The sequence below is a fragment of the Ictidomys tridecemlineatus genome, chromosome 2 (genome assembly GCF_052094955.1).
Source record: "Ictidomys tridecemlineatus isolate mIctTri1 chromosome 2, mIctTri1.hap1, whole genome shotgun sequence".
Classification (NCBI taxonomy): domain Eukaryota; kingdom Metazoa; phylum Chordata; class Mammalia; order Rodentia; family Sciuridae; genus Ictidomys; species Ictidomys tridecemlineatus.
Window position 1 is genome coordinate 157,104,155 of NC_135478.1, and position 25,427 is coordinate 157,129,581.

Genomic DNA, 25,427 nt, shown 5'->3' on the forward strand with positions numbered 1-25,427 from the left:
ATAGTGTTATTGCCAATATAATAATATATTTTGGGCTCACTTCTATTTTACTATGGAGATAACTGGAACGTATTACTTAACGATGATAAGAGGCGCACATCAGTTTTTATGGGTGGTAAGAAATGCAATTATTCAATACCATGGACAAAACGGAAGAAATCCACTTGTGTGAAAAGTCGTGTAAAGAAATGAAAGCTCTGAGAATATAAGCGCAGATTTTAAAAAAGCCATTTATTTTAAAAAACTGGTTTGTCAAATCACATACACGAGCAGATACACAACTACCAAAGTGGCCCTGTAATAGACACCAGTGGGGCGTTCACCACACAGTACCTGAAAAATACAGCTAAAAAAGAGGAGTCTGCCGAGTATTGAGTTTCAGATTCCTACTGGACTCCTGGTTGAATGGCTTTAAGTTAGCAGACAGTGAGTGAGAGGTAGAGTCCCAAGTGTCCTAGCAATGCCTCAGGGCTCCATTAAAACAAAACAAGAACAGAAACCATTTCCCCTTTGCACAGGGGAAGCCTATCCTATTTTTTTTTTTTCCTTTGTGAAAACTGAAGCCAAAAGTTTCTCTTCCCAAATGCATCAGGTTCTCAATCAAAAAGTGTGTGTCATAATCCTAGGTATTGTGCTCGTCTGGGGCCTTTAATTTTCTTCACCTTCTGATTCAGATTCTAGGAGAGAAGACAAGAGAAAAGTCAGGTATTTCTGGCCAGGTTCCTTTAAATAAGATCATGAAAAAATTCCTAATCACCATCCCTCCAACCTTGTCATGGACCCAGGTCCGTTTACCGTTACTAGGTAAAACAGATAGCTATGGGGACTGATAGCAAACTCTTACTCCTTTTTGCCTTCAAGGGAAATGTTGCCTTTCTGAAAAATGCAACCTGCTCATATGTATTACTGAAGAATATAGACTCTTTCATTCTACGGCTCCTAAAATAAACTTTTTATACCCCCCCCCCGCCCCCCGTATTGGGGATTGAACCCACGGGCGGGCACTTGACCATGGAGCCACATCCCCATCCCTATTTTTTTTTTTTTTTTTTAATTTAGAGACAAGGTCTCATGGAGTTGCTTAGTGCCTCACATTGCTAAGGCTGGCTTTGAACTTGTGATCCTCTTGCCTCAGCCTCTTGAGCCGCTGGGATTACTGGCATGCACCACCAAACCGGGCCAACTTTTTATCTTACTTAGATTTATTCTTACCCATTATTATTTTTTACCTTGTGTTCACATTTTAAATATTGGTTAACTGGTAAAGGTGCTATAAAAATCCACATAGCTCTGTAATGTGTGATAAAGCCAAATATATTTTTTTTCTTTTACATCTGCTGATTATTTCTTCCTCATTGTCTCCTATCAGGATAGATCATTAGTTTCTTTTCTTTCCAACTTTGTACCATCTAGATATAGGAAGGAACACTAAGATATAGGCAAAATGTTTGATAAGGGAGACACATCAAAAACTTTGGGCCAGGTGCAGAGGTGTACACCTGTAATCCCAGTATTCAGGAGGCTGGTGTGGGAGGATCAGTTGAGCTTAGGGGCTCAAGGCCAGCCTGGGCAACATAGAGTAAGACTCTATTTCAAAAAGAAAAGAAAATTAAAAAGAAAAGAATAAGAATTTTAGTCTAAGAAAGCAAAGGCTGGGGGGAGCAGTGGAAGAGGTATATAATTTAAATGATAAACTATTTGCCTCATGACTCTCAAAGTTGTTAAACGAAAGAAAGCATACCTTCTTCTGCATTTTGTAACCACTCAACAAATTTCTTCATCTGGTCAAGAAAAACACTTTTGCCTTTGGCAACGTGTGCTTCTTTATACCACTTCAGTATTGCTTCTTCACTGAGAACATCAGCTGCAATTTCAAATCAAAGATTTTAAAGTTACTACATGAATGTCACGTTTTATTTTCATTTTTAAACGTATTTTTGTGCTGTTGGGGATTAAAGCCAGGGCCTTACACATGGTAGGCAAGTGCTTTACTCCTGATCCACATCCTCAGATTGACTATCATATTTCAAAAGAACCTCAGATCCTATACCTTAGTACAAAGTGATCTCTTAAGAATAAAAGCTCCATTTTAAAAGAAATCCAATCTGAAACTTACCAGAAGATCTAAGCTCATTTCCAAGTAGCATAGTGACACATCCTAACAGTTTAGTAATTTCTTTATCGATGATGATGGCATCTTATCAGGCATGATATAACACAAGCATATAGCTGGGTAATGGCATGTGGAAATCTACAGCATTGGTTTGCTGGTAGGAAGTAGGGTTATTATGTAATTTTGCAAATGAATCAGCAGTTCCAGCATTTTAGAATACTCTGTGTCCTGCCAAGTTCAAACATATCTTGATTAAAGAGCAACCTCAAATGATTATTCTTTTAAGGGAATTTTATTTTCTAGGGGAAATTGGCAAAGGGGGGAAAAAAAAGTAGATAGGGTGCAATAATGATGCTAATAATTGGACATAAAGATGACCTTCTTGGGTATGCAGTGGGATCAAGATATTTATAACCCAAAGTGCTACACTTAGGCCATCACTAAATCACTCATTTACTTTCATTCAGCACATTATCCTAAATCATACAAGTAATATTATCCTTGTACTTCATTACAAGAAAAACAGAAACACAGTAGATAAATTTCCTACAGGTTTTAAACAAAAAGTGTTAAGCACCTATTACTAAAACTTTAAACTCTACCATGTACCGTCATACTCTCAAGTTACCATTGAGATTATTTAATGTTAAAAAAAGAAAGGCAAATATGGAAATAATAGCCTAATGGTCTGCCAGGGTTCTGATGGATTGTCGTTTGGGATCTGAATAAGAAATGAGAGAGAAAATATATAATGAGCATTTATTTCTGTCCCCACTAGCACCAAATCCGTTACAAATGCTTGTAAATTCATGCAATGTTGACAAATTATTATAATGACACATTGCAAGTAAAATATAATTCTGCTTTATGAAAATGATTCAATATTATTTTATTTAAAACAAAACTAACCGTTTCATAAGAAAAAACCAGTAAGGGTTATTTTCTTCCTTCCTTGTAAAAAGAAATCGGCTCTTGAAAGAGGCTCGTGAATTGAACTGGAGACTAAATTGACTACAAATGGACACGAATCGGTCTTAGAAAACAGGTTTTTTGGTTTACTTTTATCATTAAATGCACCACACATTGGGTAAAGGAAGTCTGGATTTATTCATTCATAAGGCTGGAATCCCAAGAGCTATACTCAAGAGGTCCAAGAGAATGACTCTTATCTTCCAGTCTTTCAGCTGTTTATATTTGCTGCTCTCCATTATCTACTCAGAAGGATGACAGAAATTTCCACTAGACATCAAAGGCCAGTTTTTACAGGTGAGCAGCAGGCAGCCCTGGCTTCAGGAACTGACAGTGACTGTGGAGGACTGCCTTGCAGAGATTTTTCAAGCACACTGTTTTGGGATTGTAAAGCCCCTTTTATATAATTGGTAAACTATCTTTAGGATGCTTGTGATTTATGCAACCCTGTCAGGAAGATAATTTTGAGCATATTTTTGAGTTTATAAACCACAATATGCAGTTTTAAGCTATTATTATTAATGTTATAAAACACACAAAAAAAGTAGATTTAAAAGATATGACAAAAATGTGAAGGGAGATTCTATTTTCTCTCCATACCTTAGTGAATTGGGGGTGTAAAAAGAACATTTGGAAAGCTGATTTAGTCTGCTGCTTAGTGATAGTTTTTGTCTGCGGTTTCCTTCTGAAGATTGAGAGAGCATTCCTGTGTTTTATTGCCCCACAGAGGCTGAAAGAGGCCATGCATTTACTAAAATGCTTGTCAGTGACAGTATGAGAAGAACAGAAAATGATAAGTAAAGCCTATGAAATGCACTGTTCCCATACAATCAGAAAAGCAGGGCAAGTTGAGTTCTTAGATATTAAGACCCAATTTAGTAATAAATACTTGCTGGAAGAACAAATTTCTAGTACCAGGGAATTAATAACAAAGAGATCAAAGCAGCACACAGCACAACTTATGAGGCAAATCTGGAACATTAAAAAGTTTAAGAACAAACTTAACATCTATTTAGTGAAAAATCTCATCTAAAAATAAGTCGTTGAGGAATGAAGAGAAGCATTTTTTTTTTTTTCCTAACAAGGAAAAGTGGGAAGAAGGGCTAATTAGAATTGGGAAACCATTAAGTCGTTTTTTTTTTTTTTTTTTGGTGCTGGGGATTGAACCCAGGGCCTTGTGCATGTGAGGCAAGCATTCTACCAACTGAGCTATATCCTCAGCCCCACCCATTAAGTTTTTATTGAGATTTTCCCAAATGTGCCTACCAGCAAGATACAACATCAGTGAAAGCACAGTACAAAAGGAGACGTTCTACAATTGCACTGAGTTCCCTCAGATTAGAATATATATTTTTTCCTTCCATCTGGCCATCTTCCTCATTATGTCTGCAGCAATTATTTGCACCCCTTGGGTGCTTTCTCTTCTCCTTCTCCAAATGAGCTTCAACCCTAAGTTAGGTTCCCTTCTCTGTCTTCCTCCCATTATTGACACCCTCTGTGAGAGGCTTGTTTTTAGCAACTGACATGGGACTGTAATTCTGTTTTTTTCTATATCCTGAAATTGAGATAGTAGGCAGCTACTTCAGCATTTAACATAAGATCAGAAATTTAGTGTATATTTAATACATGTATAATGGACAGATACAATAAGTTGATGAGAAAATTTAATCATTTCTCAATTTGTAGAGTTCTAATTTAAAATTTGGGTATTTATAATGATCAAAGAGACCATATTATAAAAGTGGTTCAAAAAGTGCTAAGCTTTAAAAAAATGCTAGCTATTTAGGTGTTTAGTCTAAAACTGTATTGCTTACAACTTAAGAAATTCAGAATTTTTAAAATTAATGATGTCACTTAGGAACACAAAAATTTCCTCTAATGCTGGGAATATCTGCTAACAAGGCTATTCTTTCCTTTTCTTTCTTACTTTTTAAAAATAGAACCAGAATAAGACACTTCTTTTAGAAAAGTTTGCATGAGGGACAGAATTTAACCTAAGAAATTTCTGCAAATAAGAAAACCCATGAGAGAGATAATAATAGTACCTGAGAAGGCAATTTTATTTATAGACCGATATGCTGAGACTGTGGCATTTACCTTCAGGAGAAAGGAAGGGAGAAATTATTTTAAAAAGTGAATAATGCGATGGTTGAAAACAGCAGATTTACTATTTATTCCCACTGTCTTAGGAATATAAAACTCTAGATTTTAATATAGAAAGTAAACCTTTGTTAAATGACTAATCACCAGTTTCTTTTATAGCTGAAAGGCATGATTTATAGTCTATTCATTTTTATTCTACTATTTCTATCTTAAAAATCTTTATAATGGCATTGGACGACACTTAGTTATAGGGACATTGTTAATCATATCCCTAAATTTCTGTTATCCTCAAGTTCTGGAAATGTTGGGAGAAGGAGTGTGTGTGTGTGTGTATGTGTGAGAGAGAGAAGAAAGTGAAAAAGGAGTAATGGCTTCTGTGACATTTTTGAAAACTTGCTTTAAAACAAAATGCTCCTTAAAGTAGCAAGCTTGTTAAAATGCAAAATCTTGAACTCAACCCTGGACAAACTGAGCCAGAACTCCTGGGGAATCTGTTTTAACAAGCACTCCAGGTATCTATGCTCACTGGAGTTGGAAAAGGAATGCTTTAAAACTCACTGTTCATCCTGCCTGAATTCAGAATGAAGGCATGCAGATTCTCAGAGACAGGTGAAATACATGCCTCCTGCAACACAGGGTTTGTCAGACACAGTGATGTCAAAGTAAACAACTGGTTAAAAAAGACGAGAGAGCTGGGGTGGTGGCTCAGTGGTAGAGTACTTGCCTCGCATGTTGAGGTACTGGGTTCAATTCTCAGTACCACATATAAATAAATGAATAAATTAAAGGTCCATCAACAACTACAAAAATATTTAAAAAAAAAGAGAGACGAGAGAGAGAGATGGGAGAGAGTACAAGTGCACGTGAGATATCTAATTATGTGTGTGTGTGTGTGTGTGTGTGTGTGTATACGGAAAGAAAACAGTAATACTCATTCTTCAGGGATTCCATATTCAGAAAAACATGTAATGACTGGCCATTGATCTTACCAACTAAGGTTATTTAAAAGCCAATTACTTGGTTAATGAATATCCTAAGGAGGAACTCATGCCTCCCTTCCTGATGCCTAGTTCTGGGTTATTTTATAGTATCGGGTCGCTATCCCTTTTTCATTTAGAACTAAAAAAGAAGAAATAACTCAAAGTAGCGAGTTCCCAGGCAGAACTTGTTAATAAGAACCATAATGCAGAAAGGTGTCCCACTTCTCATTCATGGCTGCTGGGTATCACATGTAGGTTGGCAATATGACCTGCAAGTTTGGTTCTGATGGGTCACCTTATATGTAATTTGGTAAACCCTAATCAAGAAGACCTGACTGTGACCAACTGAAAAGAGATTAGCAGGTATCACGTTCTCCTACTAATATAATTGTTGCTGAATAACCTAGTGGTCTCCAAAAGTAAAATATCACCCAAACACTTGTGAACAAGATGTGTACATTTGAAGAATATAAAAGGCCAATTAAAATTAATTGTGAATGTTAATTGTAAAAGGTTAATACTTAATTAACATTTTAAGAATAGCTACTAAGCAATAATGTAAAATGTTTATACACCAGATTCCAAAGTTATCATTCAAAATAGACAATTTTAAGACTACATCAAAGGGAAATATTTAGTATTATTACTTTATATTTTTATTTTTCTGATATTAGCCATCTATGTTTGCAATAAGTTCTTCTTTTTTTGTTTGTTTTTATTTGGGGGCGTATCAGGTATTAAATAGGGGCTCTCAACCACTGAGCCACATCCTTAGTCCTATTTTGTATTTTATTTAGAGAGAGGGTCTCACTGAGTTGCTTAGTGCCTCTCTTTTGCTAAAGCTGGCTTTGAACTCACGATCCTCCTGTCTCCGCCTCCTGAGCCACTGGGATTACAGGCACACGCCACTGTGCCCAGCTGCAATAACTTCTGATAAGAATCTTATGATGTTTGAAATGTCTCTTAGGTAGTCTCCCCTGCCCCCAATAAAACTATGCAAATCTAGGCCACAGAATAGTCAAGGATCGTTTTTTATATGCTGTAGGTATAGAGATTGAGATCAGTTAAAACTTTTATAACATTCATTTTTAGTGCCAGTTGTCAAGGCAACCTAATCCTTACAAATACAATGAAAAGACACTAACTGTGAAAATCTAAAAATACTCATTTCCTTGGAAAATAGGAGAATGGCTGGGCCAGATAACTAAAATGCCAAGTGAAAAGCCTAATTATTTCAGTAATTTTCAAGTCAGCTTTATGGCACCTAAAAAGGCCTGAACATAATATATATAGCGTTTTGATAATCATTGTTATTAGAGCTAATTGTTACAATTCAAAAGCAGTCTCAATTATCTTATATAATGACATTCTTTCACAACCCCCAAGAAACAACCAGTTCATCCTGTCTCCTCAAAACTTCCACCAGTGAGAAGTGCCCAGGAGCCTAATCAGGACTCAGTTCCTGAGGCAATGCACACATGGCCTGTGCCTCCTCTCCACATGATATGGTTGTCTCACTAAAACTTTGACAAACTGGCATCTTTGCTGTTCTCCCATTAGCAGAAGCTATGCTCTTCTGTGCCTCCCCCGGCTCTGCCCTTGAAGGGCTTCAATAAATTCAGAAACACAGTTGTGGAACAACATGCATGGATACCTTTGTAAAAGAGGACCACAATCTTCTGGAAGGCTTTCATGAAGTGGATGTTGTCGTAGCAGTATTCCTGAACCTTCTGGAGGAGGATCAGCTCTGACTGGCCTTGGGAGCTGAACACAGCCAGCAGGGGAGCATATTGCTAGGAGAGAAGCAGAGGGTAGAACTCGTTACTTGTGTGGGAGGTATGGGGTCAGCATTGCTGGAATCTTAACAATAATCCTGAGGTTTGTTTAGAAAACATTCACTGGGGGGAATTACCACCCTTGTCTTATATCCAATCAAAAACTTTTATTTTCCCAGTATCTTATTGGATTTCTCTCACTCTGTCCATGAAAACACCAAATGTGAGACTCTGCCTGTATTAAAGATAACTGCTGCTGGGGCTGGGGCTGGGGCTCAAGTGGTAGTGCGCTCGCCTGGCATGCGTGCACCGGGTTCAATCCTCAGCAACACATACAAACAAAAGATGTTGTGTCTGCCGAAAACTAAAAAATAAATATTAAAAAAAATTCTCTCTCTCTCTAAAAAAAAAAAGATAACTGCTGGGCCCACTATGTGTCATAGGTATTGTGAAAATGAATTACGTCCTTTTACACTATTTATTGTGTTAGTGACTCTGCCTTAAGAAGAGTGGGATTTTCCTTCCCAGAAATCCCAGAACCTTCACAGGTCATCTGGAAGGCTTTGTTCCTACTATTTCCTTCACCTCAAATGTCTCTACTCAACGCTCTTCTCTAAAGAGCCTTCCCTGAGCTGCACAGTGTACTTCTCTGTTCTCACGAACATGGACAGGCATCTTCTATGACTTATATGCCACCTAGTTTACATTCTGACGCTGACTTCCCAACTCAAGTGTAAAAACTATACTTAAAGGCAGGATCTAAACCTTCCACTTGCTTTAATATAGTTTAATAGGGAGAAGCCAACATAGGCAAAAAATCTATGTAACTATGCTAAAAAATACACAAAATATAGTACGTTGATTTTTTTGACCACTTACTTTCAAATTCTAATGTCAATTCATTGTTTATTTAAACAAAAAAATTTGATATCTCTTTTTTCACACAGAAAAGATAGAAAACCAATAGTTAGATATATTTCTCTTTAATGTAAAACACTGAATATAATGATTTAATGAATTTTTCTGATATTATTTTTAATAAGAACATATGCTAAGATATTTTATATGTTCTTACATCTGAAACATCTTAGGTAGTGGGATATTTGAAAAGGAAAAAATTAGGAAGTATATGTTTAGCCTGATTATGGAAAATCACATTTAGAACCCATTTGTTAAACTGTTAAAGAGTTTCAGTTGGTTCAAAACTGAGATAAATTCCTTGCTAAGATTTTTACCTTCAGATGCTTAAGAGCTTGCTCTGCAACAAGTTCTTCCTTCTTGTTCCATTCAACTGCATTCATTATACAGGTCCACAGAAGTCCAATCACTGCTGTTTCTGGAATATCATTCCTCTTCATTTCTTCTTTGACATAAAGCACCACCTACATTTCATGGAAAGAGGATCAGAAAGCAACAGGCAGATGGAAATATGCCCTCTTAAGCAGTAAAAGGTTTGACACAGGTAACAATATTCTGTCCAGTTCTTTCTTTCATGGAATGTATTCTCAGATTACAAGAGGAAGGGAAAACAATGATTAATTCCCAAAGCACAGCATCTGAACCAATTTTGACTTTCTTGGGATTTGACGAAGGCAACGGGGCTGTGAATTTTTGCCTCCTATCAATCAAGGTTAAGCCTCTTGATGAGTGATGTCTTGAGTTTGCATAAGCCTATTCTCTACAACTTATTAATACTTTCGCTGATCTCTCTGCCTCCACCTCAGTGAAGTTAATTTTTTAACAAATCATGAAGTGCAAAGTCAATTTCCTTTATTTGGCACACATCAGTTCAGCCATACTCATATGTAAATTCATTCTCAACTCTGACAGTATGGACTATAGGTTGGTCTAACAATGTATTGCATATCAAACTTATCGGGAATGCTTTTTCCTTTTGAAATAAAATCACAAATTGAGATTAGGATTTTAGATGTGATTAAAAATCCTATCACATCAAGTATACTACTTTGTGAGTATTAGTACAACCTTTTTCTTCTCTTTCTTTTTTAAGTGAAAAGATAGCACTCTCTTTATTTCCATCCTAGATTGCAGAAATAGCATCAGTGGGTTGAACAGTAAGAGCAGAAGTGGCCAGGTAATTCCAGTCCCCAAGCTGCCTGGGGAGGGGGCAGGGAGCCCACAAAAAAGAGAGACATCCCTGCATCTAAAAGTGTTACAGTGTTTTTTGTTTTAACTTTTTTTTTTTCCTTACATGGAAAATTATGACTTTACTGCCACGAGCTAACAATATTCATTTTCCAACATCTCTCCACCTGCTGGAGAGTATCAGTCTGAAATTTTCCACCTCTCAATCACATAAGGAGCTCTGTAGGACTTATAGCATGGTAGAGGGTGGTAGGGATTTGGGAGTAAGTGGGAAAAGGAAGAACTCTTCAACTTCTCCATTATAGAGATACATAGCCATTATGAATGAGTTCAAACAAGAAATTAGTCCAACTTGTCTTTTTTTTCTTCAAATATAAAGCCTACGGTTTAGGCTAGAGTGCAGTGGTGAGCACTTGCCTACCATGTGTGAGGCCCTGGGTTCAATCCCTGGCACCATTATCTAAATAAATAAACCCTACATATTCATACCCAGTGATGCACAAGATATCACGTATTGATTCCAAACACTAATCAAAAGCTTAACCAGGTTAGAAAATCTAATATAAAACAGAAAAACCATCACATAAAAGGGTATTCAAAGAATAAATAGTTAATCCATTTATCAGATGAAATATCTTCATAATCACAGTAGCCTGGCAAAATAAGTCATTTAGGTAAACTAAACATTAATTTCGTATACCCCCTAAAATGTATTAAAATAGAGGATTCTGAAGCAATACTTTGAACTCATGTAAATAGTAGGGAGGCAAAGCTTGTGGTACATGACCTACATAATTCCTCTCATTTGTATATATATATTTTTTGACAGTATGGTGTTGGGGATTGAACTAGAGCCTCACATATGTTCATCAAGCACTCTACCACTGAGTGATACCTCCAGACTTTCATTCATTTATTTTGACCATGACAGTGTCTGCCTATGGTGTCTCACCTCCTTGATTGGGCATTCCTGAGACAGTCTCTCTTGGAGCTCTTTCTGCAGTTCTTTCCTGGTGCCCAGAGATTGCTGGACTCGGAGGAAATCTGAAAGCTCCTTCAGACCTGCATCAGTGAAGTATTTAGCAAAATGATCCACACTCTGTCTGTTTACTGGAAAGAGTTCCTGAAAGAAAAGGAAAAGAGACTGTTATACAACAAGCTATTTAAATTTCAATATGCATAAAGGTCAAATTTTCCATTTTAAAATACTGCTTAAGACATTTCTTAAGCCGGGCAAGGTGGTACATCCTTGTAATCCCAGTGACTTTGAGAGCTGAGGCAGGAGGATCACAAAAAAAAAAAAAGGCTGGGGTGTAGCTTTGCAGCAGAGAGTCCCTGGGTTTAATTCCAGTGCTCCTTCCCCCATCCTCCCAAAAAACCAGAATAAATCTCTAGTATATTTATTGAGCTAAGTATTTTCTCAAATGTAGCAATTTTATAAAGAGAATGTTAAGCAACCTATATAAAATAGTTTCATTCATTTTGAACTATCAATTCCTTCTTGTTTTATTTTAATTAATGATAGTGTATGTAAATACAGAACCAATTGTAAATATAGAACAAAATTGGCTGAACTAAATGCAATTAAGATAATAACTTTGAATAGTATCTGAATTGTGATAAACAAAGAAAATTATTGAAATTATTAGATATTTACACTAATTGTTTCCATAACAATTACCAGATAAAAGTCAGTTTTAGTAATGTTGTATATAATCATTGGAGAGAATATTAGAGAAACAACACTGACCATTATCTTAAGGATCTTTATTCTTGTTTTGAGAAAATGCTATTATTCTAATTATAGAATAATAGAAAATGCTAATATTCTAATATTATTCTTATTATACTAGCTCAGGAGCTATGGAGAATTTTGTCATTGTCTACTAATAATGGCGATTCTCAATTAAGTTCACAGCCAGAGCTAATCTAAACCGTCTCCCACTAACTCTCCAGTTTATTACATAATTATAATGATTTTTTTAAAAGAGCAATATAACATAGCTGCTCTCATATTTTCTTGCATTTCATTATACCCTACAAAGCTTGGCAGGATCTCAGTAACACTTAGTCATGATCTAATCCTATGTGAATTCCAACACCCAACTATGAAATTAAAGCAATTTTCAAAGCTCTCATGTTATTCAAACTGCTGCAGAGTATAAAAAAAAAAGACCCCAAACTTTATATTGGTTACATCTATAACCAAAGGCTATATGACTCCAATATAAGTCTCAGTGGAGAGATGTGCAATAGGTTTTTCCACCCCATATAGAAACATAGCCAGAGGGTTTCTATACCAGTGCTTATTTTTTAATATTCCCCGTATTTTCATCCTATAATTTCCCTTGAGTCAGATGTTTCAAAATGTCAGAACAGAGTTGGTGGGAGCAGTTATCAAATACATATTCATGTTAAAGCAAACATTTCACAAGACTGAAATTTTGTCACTATTATTTCAACTATCACTTAAGAGCTTCCAAATTTAGGGGAGGGAAGTATTTAATTTTTTGGAGTTTCAAGATATATTGGCATTTTTCTCATAATCACTGTGTAAAGTAGAATTTTTCCTGCAGGATAAGCTAAGTCTCAAGAAGGTTTAGAAGCTTAACCCAATTTCTACAGCTAGAAATAATATTTAAGGTCAGAGCAGTTGGCACCAAAGTCAATACTTATTCCGTTACTTGGTGATAGGACTCAATATTCTTAGGGAGAGTATAATAACTACAAAATTTGATCTAAAGTCATGTTCACAGCAATATGTTATCATATATAACACCTGTGATTTATTAATGAAGCCTATCCAAAGTCATTATAAATGCTACATGATATACTGAAAATTATTATTCAGATTAAACTGAGGTAAAGACAGTCTAAAACCACACCATGCCATGTTTTGGTTTAGAACATGGTCTATGTTTGTTAAAAACCCTTCCTTTGTACAAATCTCCACCATTTCATCCATAGATTTAGGTCTTCCTGCTTCTGCCCTTGCTCTGGAGCCTAGTCCCAATGCATCAATCAGAGTGACAGCAAGAGGAATCAATCATATTAAGCACACAATTCTTCAGGGAAAATGCCAACAGCTTCCATCTGACTAGGAATAAAAGCCCAAGTCCCTTGGTTACATGGCCTACTGCTTCTCTAAGCTAATCTATACTCTCAGCCTTACCAACCTTCTCCTATTGCTAACCCTAACACTCCATGTTTCAAGGAGTATGCATTTTCTATTCCTTTTTTCCAGAATACTCTTCTTTGAAATATTCCTGTAATTCACTTACTCATCTCTTCAAGTCTTTGCACAATGTCACCTTGCCATATTGGCCTCCCTGACTACTGAAAATTGCATCTCAAATTTTGACACCCTTTAGCTTTTCTCTAATTATTTTTCTCCATAGCATTTGTCACCTTTTATTTCAATGTTTTACTTGTTTAAGTCTAAATAGGATGTAAGCTCTATAAAGGAAGGTCTATTTGTTTGTTTCCTTTCAATATCTCCAGTTCCTTGAACTGTTTTCTAGTATTTAGTGGTTAAGAGTTAAAGAGAATTTGTTCTACGGATTCATGAAACCATGAAAATGAAATAGATCCTCTAGGTCCTCATTCATGTGTTGAATCAGCAAATGCTAGGCAGGCACAGTTCTAGTGCACTGCCAGCTACTCTGTTCTCAACCAGCTTATGTTGCTAGACATCTGGTAGAAGCCACCAGATTTCCAAAATATGTACAGACGTATAAATCTAGTAAGAATATCTTAATAACACGTATTTTCAAAAAGGATTTTTTCTTTTTTACATGAAGTAACAGTCTTTTTTGACAAGTTGAAATAGACTGTACGTTTGTTTCCAATCACCCACCTACATTTTTCAATAGTATCAAGAGATTCCCCTCCTTGCTTTCTACCTGCAGGGGTGCAGAAGTAACCTATGAGTGGACTGGATTTTCCTACTCATTGCCAAGCCTGTAAGTGATTTCCTTTGGCCAATAAAAGGTAAGTTTTATGTACTTGAGGGTTCAGTTCAGTCCCTGTGTTGTTGACATGAGGAGAGAATGACCTAGAGGGGAACCTTCAGTCTGGGTTCCAGAATGAAAAGACATATGGAGCCCAGCTGGGCCCAGACAAGATACAGCTAATCCACAAACAACTCACAGACTCATGGGTGAGAAATACGCTCCCTCCATATGAACTTCTAGCAACATGTATTCACTCGTCATTTGATTTTTGCTTCTATTTACAGAGATTTGCCCTAAGTACAGTTGAAAATAGGCTCCATGAAGGCGAGGAACTTTTTAATACTATTCTCTACTGGTTTCACAGTTTCTAGGATGATGTTTAACACAAAAGCATTACTCAAGAAATATACCCTGAATGAAAACTTATCATTAGCAGAAATGAGTCAGAACCTAAAATCCTTTTCTTCTTTACCATAATACAAAGACTTTAGAGTTAAGGCTACTTTAAGGTAAACATCCGGAATTTTAAGTGATTGAAAGTACAAGGACTTGTATATAAAATCATTTTCAGGTTTTCTTGAAGAAAAGAGTTTTAGAATTATCCATTGCATAGGTCCCTTGCACAATGGAAGAAAAAAACAGAAAGGAAAAGAGAATATGGCAGGAGTGTCTCAATTTTAGACTTTACCTCAGAAAGCAATTCTACTTGGAAAAATCTTTGCATCCACACAGCTATTGCTTTTAGTACAAAGAAATTATAGGGAGCAGATAGAAATTTGAAGGACAAAATCATTTTCTTTGAAAAATTTAAAGATGGAGAAATAAAATCATAATCAAACAATCGTGACTATGGAAACTTCAAATGAACTTGTTTACTTTCTTCAACAGCTCAAGTATTTCCAGAGTTTCCATAAGGTTATTGATTAGGAAAAAAAAGTCTTAATTCTAATAAAATGTCAACATTGTCAACAAACTTTCAAGTCTACATCCCTGATCCTTTAAACCTATCAGGCTGTTATTCACCCTGAAATGATGAAAATAAATTTGCCAGTTATACAGAAATAAAGGAACATAATTCCAATTCAGGTGAGGCCCAGGCATCTGTGTCCTTTGTGCCACTGTGGGCCCAGCCCCAGTCCTGACGGCAGCATCCTGCACACGAACCCCGGATGGAAACACTCACAAGCAGCCTCTTGTCTAAGTTGGCTTTTCTCAAGGAAGAGGTAACAGAGTTGGCGTCTTTTTCTGCCATCCAGGCTTTGAAAAGCTTGACAGCAAACGAGGCTGCAATGCCTGTTTAAACAAAGAAAACAAGAGAATTCCATTCTTTGTATAAGTAAAACCATTTGTGATGATGCATGATGCAACATTTCTTACTCAGTTTCCTGAAATAAGTAAATAACTAAACGAGTTGATTTGGTACCAAGAAAAAAACAAAATGAATTCATCTGCAGACTTCTCTTTTCATTACAATAAACAGAACATTTTCATATGAAAGCAGTTAAAATATTTTTTTCAAAGTTGGACACCCTGATTCCAACCTGGTTTATGTATTTTATTTTTCTTTGGTCAAAATATACTCAAAGGCAGAATTCTCAGGGGTTCTGCATCTACTTCATTCTGTGGTTTCATCAATATTTCATGTTAACAATGTAGTCTTATTTATTTATTTTTCTTTTGCAGTACTAGGGATCGAACCCAAGGCCTTTTGAATGATAGGCAGGTGCTCTATCATCACTAAGCTACACCTCCAGCCCCACAATAGTGATCCTGAGGCAAAAATTAGTTGTCAACAGATGGCAACTAATTTCCTGATTAGGGTTTCCAGTAAAAGAAAACTAATAGGACTAATAAAAGTATAGTTATGAATATGATAGCATCATTTACTTTATATTTCTCTTTTAAAAAAAAAAGGCATTTAAAAGTATTCTTGAGTAGGGCACATTCTTGTACTCCCAACGGCTACAGGCACTGAGGCAGCAGAATCACAAGTTCAAAGTAGGCCTCAGTAAAATCGAGGTGCTAAGCAACTCAGAGAGATCCTGTATCTAAATCTAATCAGCTTACGGAAAGATAAATTACCTTGTGTTCAAGAGATGTGCCCTTCTACTGAAACTGAACAAGGAAGCATGTACCAGAATGTACCAGCAGACATCCTACAATGACTAGGGCAACCATCCCTGGAACTGACGCTCTGCCTGGTAATGGGGGAACCATATTGCTGTTCATTCTAAAGTCTGACCTATATTTATGTCATTATATAAGAAATAAATATCCTAATGTAACAACGTGGTGCAGGTCTTCCTGTTACTTGCAAGTAAAAGCATTCAAATGATTTATCATTTATTTATATAGATACCAACTTTGCTTGATTTTATTCACTTGAATCAACAGAGGGACTAAGTAAAAAATTTGGCAATGACAATCAAACATGCATTATGAAATTGTTGAATTTAAAGATAAAAATTTATTAACAGGGATTTTAAACATTATTGGTTCACAAAATTGATATAAAATTTATGTAATTAAATAACATTAGCACAAGGTTGGAATCTGTCTCATAGATAAAAAAAAAAAAAAGTACACTGGAAGCTAAGAGTTTTAAAACTAGATTTAAACCTTATAGTTACTCTTCTAATGAGTGGAGTAGCCCTGCCCCTTAGCATTTGCTGGATACATTTTCTGGGCAAAAAAAAAAAAAAAAAAAAGAATTTCTTAATCCTTTCCTAATTAAGAAGCAAGACTTTACAACCTGAGTTTCTAAAGATGGTCGTGTAAAAGGAAAAACCATGACAAAGTCACTATTTTCCTTCCATAGCAAACACATTCTCTCCTCTCAACATTTTATTACAAAAAATTTCAAAATTTCAAAGCTACAAAAAAGTTGGACAAATTGAACAAAGTATACTCATATCCACACCATCTAGATTCTACAACTATTAATATTCTAGATGTTTCAAAGGAAGTAACAGACATCACTTAGGTTTTTAATGTTAACTAGAAAGGCATTGGTATGATGGCTAGGGTAATTTAATTTCATTAATGTTCAAGGTTTAAATTAGACCTCGTTTTTCCATGTAAAATGGCTAATAACTAAATAAGATGTGTGAGGCACCATGAACTCTCTTCAGGAGAACACTTTCAAATGTCCTAACATTAACAACATACTAATAACAATTACAGAACCTAGATAATCTGAATTATCATAAATCTGAGCTACTGTAAGCCAAACATTATAGAGAGTCCTTAAATAATACCATTTGACTCTTGATTTACTTTCCCCCCACCCTCAACTAAAAGAAAACTATAATCCGTTTTACTATGGGCATGTCTTTAGGAGAAAAACTTTTTAAATTCTCCAAAGAAACAGATGTTCTCACAAAAGCTCTTTTAATATATTTTTAAGGAAAAATAACTGTGTTTCATGTTGCATTAATTTGAATATCATTATCCTCCTACAAGAAAACAGCCCACATTTGTTTTATTCTATAACCAAATCATTGTGTGCATTCCCATCAAATTTTAATGCCTTAAAATTAAGACAAGCCTCTTTCTGACGGAAGAGTCTCAACTTCTTTCTAAAAGTGGCCATTGTCTTTAAGACAATGAATATCTTAAAAATGTGATCAAAATGAACACTTGAGAATGTTTCCCCAGATCTTAGAGAGGAACTGGTTTACAAGAGTGGCCCTATTTGGGGAACATTTAAATGCGATGCGGTATTTTTGTTGTTTATAACAAATGTTGAGTAGGTGCTATCAGCTGGCATTTTGTGCCTAAGGTCAAAAAGGTTAAAAGTCCTACAAAGCACAAAGTGCTGGGGCACAATGAACTACTGTCCCAACGAAGCATGCCAGAAGAGTCTTAGTGGAGAAAAATGGTTTGGACCTGATCAATTTCAGGGTCTCTAGATATTTATTCTTATGCCTAAGAGTTTAGTTTGTTGTACATATGCAACATTTACACACACACATTCTGAGGATAAGCACTTAGGACACTAAAAAGAGGTACTGGTGCTTTTTCTGTTTATAGTTTTTCTTTCCTTTTTACACCCGACAGGTGAGAAGACCTGAGTATAATTACCTTCTTTGACTAAGCTGTCAGTGAACAGACTGGTGAGGATGGTGGCGGGAAGGGTGCCATTGCCCAGCAGGATCCCAGACAGCATCGCCAACTTTGTCTGCTCTGTTTCGGAAAAGGCTTTAAGGAAGAGGAGAAGCTGTGGATCAAACAAAAGAAACCGTGTCTATAAAGCATAGCAGTAAATTTAGGAGAGTAGCAACTAGAATGTACATTCATGGTGCACAATAGTATGTCACATGTAGCACAATGCTGCTATACCTTGGCGAAACACATGCTCAGTTATGAATAGATGCTATGGAAAGCAATGCTATTAGACTAGTTCCCTTCCTCTAAGCTCATCCACACACCTCTGTAAATATTCATGAAAAGGAAAAGACATTGGAAGAACAATGTATAGAGATAAATAATTTACATTTGGTTACAAACATGAAAAAGGGTAAGTATACACAATGAACAGAATGTTTTCTGAAATACATTGACTTCCTCATTTTTTCACTTCTTTGGGTCACTGCTTCTTCCACCTGTTATATATATCCATTTTCTTTGGGGAAAGAACTGAATTTTTGTGGGGGAAAAAAACCACCAGAAAAGAAGCCAAGGTGCAAGGTTTGTTTGGTACTTTCTGCAGCACTGGGGATTGAACTCAGTGCTACTCTATCACTGAGTTACATCCCCAGTGCTTTGTAAAAAATCTTGAGGGGGCTGGAGTCATGGTTCAGTGGCAGAGCACTTGCCTAGCACATGTGAGATACTGAGTTCAATCCTCAGCACCCCATAAAAATAAATGCTTAAAAAAAAAAAGATTCCTTTAAAAAAAATTTGTTGAGACAGGATCTTGCTAAGATGCCCAGGTGGCTTCAAACTTGCAATTCTCCTGTCTTTGCTTCCAACCTCAATGGAATCACAGGCATGAGCTACCATGCCTGGCTCATGTGAAGCATTTCACAGCCAATTTACACTTTTCTGAGCTTACAATATACAACAGTCTTCAAAGCAAAACTGTCGAGGGAGAAAATGGCTAAGTTCTTGATATTCCTTACTACTACCAGTGTTAGTGAGGAAGTACTGGAAAGAGCAATTTGAGGGGTGGGCTGGAAAGAGCAATTTGAGGGGGCAAGGATATTGAGTCCCAGAAGTGCCCAAGCTCTAATTCTCTTGCCCTAAGAATAGTGAAACTGAATAAAAGTTGACTCTAGAAAGTTTGAATGAAATACAAAAGAGAAAGGATTATAACCCCACGTCCCATTTTGAGTTTTAAGAGTAGCCAGCCTGGTGAGAAGCCCTCATTTTCTCTAATACTTCTCTGCTTTGTGCTTTGAATATGCCCCAACATTTTTTCCATCATCTCATCACTTCTCCAGCACAGCACTGAGATTCTCCAGGGGCAACTCTCACTTGCTGATTCTCCAACACTTAGCACCAGTGAAAAGTCACTGGCACCAATATACACCAAGTGCACACGTGCTTAAGACTCACTTCTTCCCTGGCTGACAGAACAACAGTAACTGACTTTCCCCAACAGTTGGAGGATTAGTATATATTGCAGGGAGCTATGTAACTATCCAAATATTAACACTGTGAATAAGGAACAGTTCTAGAGTGAAATCAGTCCATTTGAGTTTCAGTCTATACCCTTTCAATTCTCAACAAACAGAAGTCAATATCTAAGTGCCAGGAGAGACAAAATGAGAATTTCAAAGATTAAAGCTCCCAAAACACCAGAAAAAGAGTAGTGGGAAAGAACTAACAAAAATAAGAACTTCCAAAATAAACTTAAGCACATTAGTATACTCATTCATTTAAACATATATTTAATCATAAATCCTTGGAAATAAATAATCACATTGCTTAACTGTATACGTCAACATTACAATTATATGTTTTATAACAGTTGGCTTAAAAACAAATATTACAAAAATAGAGTACTTATTATTTTCAGAGCAGCTAGCAGTGTAGTGGACAATTTTCTTTCTCATTTAATTTTTTTCATATTAAAAATTATCATATTAAATTTTTCATATTAAAAATTATCAAAACAATTTAGAAGACTATAAAGATGTGAAAAAATACCCTCTAACTCTACTCTTAGAAATGACATAAACAGTTTGATGTATCCTTCCAGATATTTTAAAAAATTTGTTCTTTTTAGTTATACATGACAATAGAGTATTTCAATGCATTTATGTATGTCTACATTCTAATAATCACTCATGTACATACAGTTTCTATAGTATGGAAAGGTGAAAACTCCCTGAGTGAACTAGAAATGTTCCGATGGCTTGATGTGTATCTATGCCTCTAACACTGATAGAGTTTGTACATAGTTTGAGCATACCCCAAGGACTCAGGTGCTGAAATTTAATTCCCATTGTGAGGTATTAAGAGGGCCGAAACTTAATCCAACTATGGAGTGTAGAGATGGGGTTTAGGGAGGTGATTAGGATTAGCTAAGGTCACTAGGGCAGAGTCCCTGTGACTGAATCCCGGTGGCTTCATAAGATAGGAAAAAACCAGGAGACAGACACACAGACACACAGATACACACACTCCCCAACTCTTGCCATGTGATCCCCTGCACCATCTGGGAGCCCTGACAGCAAGACCATCATCATCACCAACTGGAGTGCCTGCCTGCAGACCTCCAGAACCATGAATTGAAATAAACTTTTCCTTACAAATCACCCAATCTGTGTTATTGTCAGCAAGAAATGGACTCATACAAATAGCCACCATCCTTAGCAATTACAGAAATGACATCTAAGAAACAAAAAAACTAACTTGGCCGAGATAAAACTGTCACTAAATGGTTGTTCTCTTTTCACTTAATTTATGGTGGATGTTTCCCCTTAATCAATGAATACAGCTATGCCTCAGTCTTTACAAGACTGCATGGTACTCCAATGTGTAGATAGGCTGAATCGAGACTTCACCAGTGAACTTCTCAATGTTGTTATGAACATCTTTATACATTTATCTTTAGATATCCATGCTGGAGAATTCTTATAAATGGAAGGAGACTCATGGATTGTTATTTTTTCACATGATTTTACTAACAAAACTTCCTCAATATTACCCATGGGACAACTTTGAACAGGGGTAGAGTAAATAGAAAAGAAATAAATGTTATGGTAACTTTTTTTTTTTACATGTGGTTACTTTGGTTAGGCAGATATATAAACTTTGAAACAATGACCTTGCAACATACAAAGCTGCAATTTAATACATTGAGTACTGAATGTAAATATAAAGGAATTACAAATTAGAAGAGGAAACATGTTGCAATTACTAAAAACTTCAACTTTTCAAAAAAAGTGCTACTGTTGATTTGGCATCTTATTAGAAGCCAATGACTATTTTAATTACCTTATATTATCTCATTTATTCCCACAACACAGGTATAAGAAATATCCTCATATTATAGCCATTCAATGAAGAGAAAAAGCACTGAATTTATACCTATAAAAAAGATGTGATTTTACCCCCTTTGTAGCACTGCATTTTCAAAAATTAAAGAATTTTACTGAGTGTTAGTAGCTGTTGCTATACTCTTACACAGGCCTTACGCAATTAATCACCTTATCTTGAGTCTTGCCTTGATAAATAGTCATGTACTACATAACATTCTGCTCAATAATGGACTGCAAATAAGATGGTGGTCTCAGGAGATTATAACAGCCTAAGTATGTAGTAAGCTGTACCATCTGGGTTAATGAAAGTACATTTTATGATGTTTGCATAACACAAAATCAGCTAATGATACATTTCTCAGAATAGATCCACTTCGTTAAGTAACAAATGATTGCATTTATTTTTCTTGTGCATCATTTAAAGCTTTGGGATGTAAGAAATCACAATCTGTAAAACTATTTGTATTGAACAAAGCACAGTGTTCTAAATATCAATCAAGAAAGCCTAGGATAATCATATACTGCTTCCTTTAGCTATAAGCTAATGATCTGTCATACTGAATCATTTATTCAGCAAGTGTTTGTTAAAACTCATCAAACCTACAGCACTTTAGGGCTACCATGGTGTGTGTAAATTTTTTGTTCTTCTCCATTCCATCACTTTAAATAGGTAGGCATTATATTGGATTTGTTACCTTTTTCATTTCATCTTCAAATGCCTTTTCCAAATACTTATATCTCCTGATGAGTTTATTGAAGACCTGCACATAAAACAGAACCATTAAATAGTAAACAATTTTTTTAAAAAGTGTAGAAACTCACCAAAACTACCCCATAGACTAATCATTATCATCATCATCATCATCATCATCATCATCATCATCATCATCAAATAATAGTGGTTAAACATGCTCATGCATGATATGAGAACTACAAATGCATTATAATGACCTAAGGGAAAAGAGGATCAAAATGCACATGCAGGATAAAATAGATCTACTCAAGAGCAGAACAGGTAGAGAAACCAAAATTAATGTTGATGAAAATGAAATGAATGTGTGTGTGTGTATTGCTGTGGATTGAACCCAGGGCCTTGTACATGTGAATCAAGCACTCTACCAACTGAGCTATATTCCCAGCCCACGAGTTGAGGTTTTCATCTTTGGGAGGCAGTGATTGAGAAGAGCTGAAAGAAGGGGTCAGAGGTACCAACCCTTAGATAATGACATGCTGAGGGGGAAAACAGAGCCCAGGGCAGATTGCGCTCCAGATGGATAACAAAACATGTTTATAGACAAGCAAAAAAAAAAAAGTTATAATTTACTGGCAGTAAAGGATTATTGGTTCCTACAATCCAGGTAGAATTCTGAAACAAGGTTTGCCACTATATCAGTCAGATTCTAAACTGTTTTATCAGTGAAAATGTTTTTATTTAAGGAGGGAACTTGTAAATATTCTTAATTTTTAAAAACTGTGGAAATGTTTTCTGATTCTATTTCCTTTTTCTTATACCTGCATGGCCTACTCTTACAACTTTTGCTACACTTATTAATATAGTTAAGATGGAGTTCAAGAGTGAAAATTATGGTTGTCCTTTATGGGCTAAAGACTAGTGACCCCACAGGGAATTGATGATATCAGTAAGAAAAAAAAAGAAATAAACTGTATCAAAGCCCTACAAAATTTGATTTCCAACTTCTACTAATGCTCATATATTTCTTAACATGATTATTAATATGAAAAATAATTTCCTTTAAGAATGATACTCTATATTTGCATAGGTAAATGTCTACACAAAAAAGCAAAATTTATCATTAGAAACAAAACCAAACAAAAAAGCATTCTCCAATGAGTTAACAGCTTAAAAGACTAAGCTACATTCAGATATTCCCCTCCATTTAACTTCTCTCTGACCAATCTGGTCAATCTGTAAATACATAATAATTTAAAAACTCAAATGACAAGTGAAAGGGTGTTTCTTCAAACATCCATACTCCACATGCAAAATAAAATCATTAGCAAAAAGAAACCATCTTCTGTATACATAATGAAGAGACTAAACTCATTGTCTTTTTATGTTTTGGGGAATGGCTATACTAAATTTTCTTCTAGGCTTTATCTTTCCATTCAGACCCAAAATAATGAATAATGCAACTTTTATTTGCATTAATTTGAACCTGAAAAAATTCTATGGAGAAGGTAAGAGCCATTTATCATGACTTGGCAGAGCTGAAAACAACTACTAAGTATCAGAGAAGAAATATGCACTTAGAGACTGTGATCCATTGTGAACTGCCCTTATTCAGATGAGTGGGACATTTAGAAGAACCAGCTTTTGAATTGAGTATATTTACTTCAGGATACACCTTCTCAAGACATTTACAATCATTACACAGCAGAATAACAGATTTTTAGAGGACAGATTAGAGTCTGACCCATTCAATCCTGTCTGTTCAATTCTTTGCTCTATTTTAAAAATATTTCCTTTGTTTTTATTGGTTGCACATTTTTAAAATATAAAAAGTGAAAATATATCTTTGCTAAAATAGTGGTGGTTAAAATAATTTCACAAAATTTAACTTATTAATGGCCACATATCCCAAATCACTTGGCTAAGCATGCCTTTTCCACTTTAATAACTGGAGTAAAGGCATACTCTCTAACATCTTAAGTTTGACCACTTAGCCACGGTTAATTCCCATGGCTTTTTCCATCTTGTATACTGAAATTGTATAACTAGAGGACTTGTTGCCCTGGGACTTGTCCTAAGAGCTTAGCTGGAATCAATAACTGCCTTTTAAGAAGGATCAATAATAGAATCCAAAAATAAGTATGCCAGCCCTAAGCTAGACAGAGGTAATGCACATATATTTAGCTTTATAAGGTAAAATCTAATAGGTTGGTCCTTTTTACAGCCCTGCCACTTCCTGACCTTACTAGAACTAATGATTTCTTAATTTTTTACCAAGCTAATGCATGCAAAATGATATCTCATGGCTTTAATGAAAACGTCTACGTACCAATGAGTTCGGACATGCTTTCATATATTTTAGGGAAACTGTGATTCCTTTCCTTTGAAATATCAGTATGTATATTTTCCTAATTGGTTACTTATCTTTTCTTTCTAATTTGCAGTTCTTAATCCAGATATGAATCTTTTATTGGTTTTATGCACTACAAATATCTTCTTACCTCTTTCTGATGGCTACATAGTATTTTATTAATGTGAATTACCAAATTTTATTTGCATAGTCCCCTGTTGACTTTTATGTTGTTTTCATCCTTTGATTTTACAATAAGCAATACTATGTGACCATAACCAAGTCATTTCACACAGTGCAAGCAGAGTTCAAGACAAAGAACCAGAAGTGAAACTGCTGGGTCAGAGGAAATATGAAGTTTTAGTTTTGTAAGATAGTACAAAATGGTTTTCCCCAAAGATAGGACCAATTTTCATTCCCATCAGCAATGGCAGTGGGCAGCTGGTTTGCCATGTCTCTTAAAGGTGAAAGGTAAACAAAATGGTATCTTATTGTACTTTTACTGCCTATTGTGTTATGATGAATGCAATTTGGTATTATTTCATGTTTAAAAGCTATCTGGCATCCCTATTTTGAAAAGTGGGCTATACAGTTTTATTTTCCTCAATGCTGTTCAAATGATTCTCTTCTAACACAATGACAACCTCTCAAGGCCAGGTTCTACCTGAGCATAGTTTCGGATGGTTTCATGATCTTCATTTGCTGAAAACACACAGTGGTTGGTCATCTTAGTTTTGTCACCATCATCTATGCGTGTTCCTCCAGGGGCTGAAAAGAGAAAAGCAACTACAGTCAGGACAAGAGCACCCACAGAACATATCAATTCCTGCATATCAAGGAAAACAATGAAAGGAGATATAAAATGTGAGGCACATAAAATTTCAGAGATAATGTGCA

General features: G+C 35.7%; 1 protein-coding gene across 3 annotated transcripts in view; it reads right to left on the reverse strand.

The window, feature by feature from the left end:
- Positions 1-212: 212 nt before the first annotated feature.
- Positions 213-25,427, reverse strand: part of Bzw2 (basic leucine zipper and W2 domains 2) — a 55,546-nt gene continuing 30,331 nt past the window's right edge. For 2 of the 3 annotated variants that reach the window (XM_005328777.4, XM_013360141.4), the window contains exons 4-12: positions 25,195-25,298; positions 22,185-22,250; positions 18,083-18,218; positions 15,183-15,292; positions 10,999-11,169; positions 9,176-9,322; positions 7,820-7,958; positions 1,742-1,864; positions 213-677 (exon numbers count right to left, since the gene is read on the reverse strand). In XM_005328777.4, the coding sequence (XP_005328834.1) occupies positions 649-677; positions 1,742-1,864; positions 7,820-7,958; positions 9,176-9,322; positions 10,999-11,169; positions 15,183-15,292; positions 18,083-18,218; positions 22,185-22,250; positions 25,195-25,298 (1,025 nt within the window). In that variant the 3' untranslated portion in view covers positions 213-648. Of the gene's footprint in view, positions 678-1,741; positions 1,865-3,711; positions 5,180-7,819; positions 7,959-9,175; positions 9,323-10,998; positions 11,170-15,182; positions 15,293-18,082; positions 18,219-22,184; positions 22,251-25,194; positions 25,299-25,427 lie in introns of those variants that run through there. The other variant, XM_078040030.1, reaches the window with a different exon arrangement.